A 5,627-nucleotide genomic window follows, 5' to 3' on the forward strand; every position below is an offset into this window, starting at 1 on the left:
AGATAAATTTCCATTAAGTAATTACAACGTGTTTTGTTTTTTTGTCTTACAGACAGTTCCTTTGGCAATAACTTGCACTTTAGCTGTTATTATATAAAAATATAACAAAATTTCATTATGTACAAACATTACATTACACCATGTACAGGTTAAAAACACTAAGAAAATGGCAAGCCACAAGGGAAATTAAAGTCAATAGCATGATAAGAATTAAATACTGCACACATTTCATAAAAATTACATTAACTACATTTTTGTTTGCAAATACCAAACAGTACCAATGTGATTGGAAATAGCTTCCAACAACTTCGTTTTAAGGCACATCTTGCATATTTCTATATACAACACTGAAACCAGTCAATAACTTAGGGGCTTCTTGGAGTGACCTGTGTATGCGTGACAACATGCAGCATGGGATTACACATTTTCATTGTCTTCCTTCTTTGGGGACAGGTACCTGCCAGGGGAGGACTCATAGAGGGGTACCCCAATCTCCTGCAAGTCCGGGAGCCTCCCTGGACGAGGAGGGGAGAGCAGAGTGACTGTCCTGTCATAGTCTCTGTGTAGCACTTTCTCATAGACGCTCTGCAGCCCCACTGTTTTGGGCAGCTGGGCCTGGTAGTAATTGTCCCTACGCAGAGGATCCCGGGGCAGGGACGTGCTCTTACAGAAGGTCGACATCTGGGCTGGGGGGTGAGTGGAAGCATGTGTGCTGGGCCCTCCAGCGCAGGAGGGGCTCCAGCAGCGGTCCGAGTGGCCCAGGATCTTACACTCCGCGGTGCACGCCCACAGTCCTAACATAAAAGAGAAAGGGAGAGGGCATGATGATTACTGAGATTACACACACTGTGCCTCCATCTTCAAAGTGTCAGACAGCGTCAGGACGGCTGAAAAGGAAAGCGTGTAAGAAGATGAACGCCCTGATTCCAGATTTGAAATGAATATTGGTTCCTACAAAGCCACTTTAATACGAAGTTGGCTCAGCTTTAGCTGGAAGCAAACAACAACAACAAAAAATTGATAAGCAGAATTTCTCTTCTCAGATGGCAACCTAACAGGATGGGAGTCTGGTTTATTTTAGGTGGTGGAGCTGCCTCGACTTGGCATTTTGAAATTCATGTTTGAGGCAGGCCGGAATCCGGAACTCAAGGACAGAAAAAAGTGAGAAAGAGGGAGGGGGTCTGGGAATGGAGATTGAGAGGAGAGGCTGTTGCAGAAACGGAGGGAGAGAAGGAAGGCTGAATGTGCAGGAGAGAGGAGTCCTCACCACTCTGCATGTGGTTGATGAGATCCTTCTTCAGAGCGTCCCCGCTGATGTCGGAATCGCTATCGTTGAAATCACTGTCCCCTTTGCCGCTGTCTTTGCCGCTGAACTTCTCCGCTTCTCGGCCGGAGATGGTGTTGAAAGAATGTCCTTTCCAGACAGCCACAGGGGGCGCCGGCTCCTTTCCGAAACCAGGGGAGGCGCCGTAGGGCTGCAGCAGGGAATGGGGAAAGCAAGCAGGGGTGAGGGTTGGACAAGAAACAAAAACACGAGTGCGACAGGTTAGGCCTCTCCCACGCACGCATACCCAGACCCCTCCATCCCTTCCCCCAGCCTGTCCGCGGAGCACCGAGCGGGGCGCCCAGCCGAAGGAAGGCCTCACCTCGGCGTGCGCGCCGCGGAGCCGCTGCTGCCCCTCGAAGTGACAGGAGCTTTCCCCGGTGGCACTGCCGCCCTCCGAGCCCGGCACTTCGGCCGCGGCGACCGCGGGCGGGGGCGCGTCGGCCGCGGGGCTGCCAAAGGGCGCTTTGCCGCTGCCAGGGAAGGTGAGCACGTCGAACATGTTGGGCCTGGGCCCGGCTCCCCGGGCGGCCTCCTCCGGGGAGCCGGGAGCCGAGGCTCCGCCGCCCGCCGCCCCGGGCCGCTCTTCCCGGCGGGGCCCCCCTTTGCGCACCTCCTTCTTGCGGCGGTTGCAGGTGGTGGCGATGGCGATGATGGCGGCCAGAAGCAGCGTGCAGCTCCCGGCCAGCACGATGATGACGATCAGCGGCGTGTCCCACTGTAGCGCCGGCCCCGACGTAGCGAGCCGAGAGCCGGGAGGGCGAGAGCGCTCCGAGTTCGCTGCACTGGCTGGCGACACCAGCCCGCGCCCGCCGCCTGCTGTCACCACGAAGCTGACAGTGGCGGTGGTGGAGAGCGGGGGCCGGCCGCCGTCGGATATGACCAGCAACGCCCGGAACACTCGGCCGGGCGTCTCCTGAGATAGGTCGCCGGTGAGCACGATCTCCCCCGTTCGGCTGCCGATGGCGAAGGCTTCTCGCGGCTCTTGCTGTAGCAGGTCGAATGCCAGCTCCCCGTTGGCACCCTCGTCTGCGTCCCGGGCCTGCACGCGCGCCACGGCCGTGTCCCTTGCCGTGCGCCCGGGGACCGCCACTTCCAGGGAGCCGTTGGCCGGTGCCGGGTGCACTAGGACCGGTGCGTGGTCGTTCTGGTCAAGCACCCGCACTTGCACCAGGGCACTGCTGGAGAGCTGAGGGGAGCCGCCGTCGCTCGCCTGGATGCGCACGTCGAGCTGGCGAAGCGTCTCATAGTCGAAGCTGCGCAGCGCGTAGATGGCCCCGGTAGCTGGGTCCACCGAGACATAGGTGGACACGGCGCCCCCAGCGCGGCCCACCTCGGCCTCCAGCAGCCGGTAGGTGACCTGGCCGTTGCGGCCAAGGTCCGCGTCCCTGGCGGACACCGTGGCCAAGTAGGCCCCGGGCGGGTTGTTCTCACGCACCGACACCTCGTAGACCGGCCGCGTGAAGAGCGGCTCGTTGTCGTTCTCGTCGCTCACCCGCACCAGGTAGGGCCGCACGGTGCGCAGCGGGGGCGCGCCGCGGTCCTCGGCCACCAGCGTCAGGTTGTACTCGGCGATGCGCTCGCGGTCCAGCGACCCCGCGGTCACCACCAAGTAGCTGCCCGCGTAGGCCGGCTGCAGCCGGAAGTGCTCGTGCCCATAGAGGGCGCAGCGCACCTGCCCATTGGCTCCCGAGTCCCTGTCCGAGGTGCTGACCAGCGCCACCAGGCTCTCGCGTGCCGCCCCCTCTGGCACCAGCGAGATGGCTCCGGCCTCTGGCGTCCCGGGCCCGGTCGACGAGGTCGCGTCCGCACCCCCGAGAGCAGCGGCGGCGGCGGCGAAGGGCGAGGCGACAGGCGCGCCCGGGGCGGCCAGCGGGGTGATGGCGATGTCCGGCGCGTTGTCATTGACGTCGCGGATGCGCACGATGACCTTGCAGGTGGCGGCGCGGGGTCCGGGGCCGCGGTCCTGCGCCCGCACGTCCAGTTCGTAAGTGTCCTGGCGCTCGTAGTCCACGGGCCCGGCCAGGGTGAGGCGGCCCGAGCGCGGGTCGAGGCGGAAGAGGCGGCGCGCCTCGGGCGGGGTACGGGAGCCGAAGGCGAACACCACGTCGCCGTTGGGGCCCTCGTCGGGGTCCGCCGCGTCCAGGTCGAGCAGTAGCGAGCCCACGGGCGCGTCCTCCGCCAGCTCCACCTCGGCCACGGCGCCCTGCGTGAAGGCCGGGCTGTGGTCGTTCGCGTCCAGCACGCGCACACTGAGGGCGGCCGTGGCGGAGCGCGGCGGGCGGCCTCCGTCCTGGGCCACCAGCTCCAGGTTGTAGGCGGCCTGGCTCTCGCGGTCGAGCTCCTGCAGCAGCACCAGGTCGGCGCACTGGACACCGTCCGCGCGCGTCTGCAGCTCCACGCGGAAGGGGCTGTGCGGCTCGGCCAGGCGCACGCTCTGCAGCCCATTGGCGCCCACGTCCTCGTCCACCGGCACCTCTAAGGGTATGCGTGTGCCCACGGCCGCGCCCTCGGACACCTCCACGGGAATCTGGGCCCGGGGAAAGCGCGGCGCGTGGTCATTGACGTCCCTCACCTCCACTTCCACGTGCACCAGCCGGAACTGCTCCTGCGAGAAGCTGACCACGTCGAAGGCCAGCACGCACTGCGGGGCCTGGCCGCACAGCCGCTCGCGGTCCAGGCCCGCGTCTCCGACGGTCAGCTGCCCGTCGCCCTCGCGCACTCGGATCAGCGAGCTGTTGAACTGCTTCATCAGGCGGAAGCTTGTGTCTCCGGACACTTTCATATGCAGGTCTTCAGCCAGGGTCCCGATGACCGTTCCGGGGGCATCCTCCTCGAAGGTGCTGTATCGCACTGTCTTGCTCTGGGCCACGGAGAGCACCCAGCAAAGGCTGAAGAGCTGCAAGGGGAAGAGGCAGGGGATGCCCCCGCGCCTCGCTGGACTCATGCCGCCAGCCCCAAGCGCTATTACAAAAGGCTGAGGGAGCGATTCCTGTCTGGTTTGGAGGTCTGAGCGTGAGTCCCAGGGTCCCCAGAGCACGCTTTTTGCGAGGCGTGTGCGGGAGAAGTCTGCAGGCTGCAGCTTGGAGGTGCCGGCGGACTCTGAGGACGCGTGGATGCCTCTCACGGCCCACACCTCTCCCTCCCCTTTTCTCGCTGAAGCTGCGCCGCCGAGCGCCGCCTCCCCTCTTATAGCCGCCGATATGCAAATCATCCGAACCGGGCAGCCAATGGCGGCCTGGTCCTCGCGCAGCTCCTACACCAGCCTCTGACAATCCCTTTAGTGTGGAAAGGCTTAGAAGGGAAAACAAGAGATGAAAATTAGGGAATCTTTCCTTTGTTTCTTTAACTCCTTTTGCTTTTTTTTCTTTCCTGTCAGCGCTCTGCCTGTAGAGAAGTGGGCACGGGTCGCCGGGCGTTAAAGGAGCGGACGGTTTTGTTAATTGTGCCCCTCCGGTGCTGGCTGCTTGAACTGACAGCCATCATATGGGATTTCGCCCCAGTGTCTCGGGACCCCGCGCTCACTCTCTGCGTTTTGCACTTTGGAGGCTTTGAAACCGCTCACGGCCCCCTCTGCACAGACTTATTCTGCCGGGTGAGGCTCAGTTCGCGTTCTTTCCCAGCTTCCCACGGCGCTCGGAAATAGCCTCTCGATTTAGGAGCCCGAAGGATAAGGGAAAATTGATTTTATTCAAATTTGTGTACGTAGTTGTGTTTTGCTCGTGTGAGCCCCGGTGATCAGAGCTGCTACTTCCTTTTGCTCTGCGACGTGTTAGTATGCATGTCATTGTCCAAATGGCTTTCTTAAGCCCTGGGCGCTAGCAGACAAGGGGGAAAAAGTTCCAAATAGGATTTAGCATAAGCTTGAGGAGATTTGGAAAGGTTTCAAAGATCAGACTGTATCAAAGGCTTATGAAGCCCTCGTTAGTAGTGGAAATAGAATGGCGTGGCAGGCGATCCCATTGGAGGCCCCAATGTCTGTATTATTTAACTGTGACAAGCTAAGAGGAGAGAAAGTTGAACAGTTTCCACAGCGGAGTTGGGCTAACTTGAATATAATGAGCAAACGCCACATGTATCCATTATGTTCCTCTATTCATCCCCAATCACTACCATAGCTCTCTGGCTAAACGGTGATGGGCGCTGAATTCCACACAATACATGGCTCGTATTAAAGTGCATTTAGAGAACTTTCCCTCCTGATGCCTTGTTCCGCCTATTTAGAGGATTTTCTTTCTGTTCTAATAGGGCCGCTCTGGGAAGCAATACTCATCCCGTTCCAGAAGAACAAAATCACAGCATG

The 5,627-nt window shown here is 60.2% G+C and overlaps 1 protein-coding gene across 2 annotated transcripts; it reads right to left on the minus strand.

Annotated features, from left to right (window-relative positions):
- Nucleotides 1-417: 417 nt before the first annotated feature.
- Nucleotides 418-4,271, minus strand: LOC132477638 (protocadherin-8). Of its 2 annotated transcripts, none has more exons than XM_060080092.1 (3): nucleotides 1,938-4,271; nucleotides 1,268-1,475; nucleotides 418-794 (listed from the first exon to the last, which is right to left on the minus strand). In XM_060080092.1, the coding sequence occupies exons 1-3, from the start codon at nucleotides 4,269-4,271 to the stop codon at nucleotides 418-420; spliced, it is 2,919 nt and encodes a 972-aa protein (XP_059936075.1). The 2 variants fall into 2 exon arrangements, with proteins under 2 accessions (XP_059936075.1, XP_059936074.1); XM_060080091.1 differs by having other exon boundaries at nucleotides 1,647-4,271.
- Nucleotides 4,272-5,627: the final 1,356 nt, after the last annotated feature.

Source organism: Mesoplodon densirostris, chromosome 17 (genome assembly GCF_025265405.1).
Source record: "Mesoplodon densirostris isolate mMesDen1 chromosome 17, mMesDen1 primary haplotype, whole genome shotgun sequence".
In the NCBI taxonomy this organism is placed as follows: domain Eukaryota; kingdom Metazoa; phylum Chordata; class Mammalia; order Artiodactyla; family Ziphiidae; genus Mesoplodon; species Mesoplodon densirostris.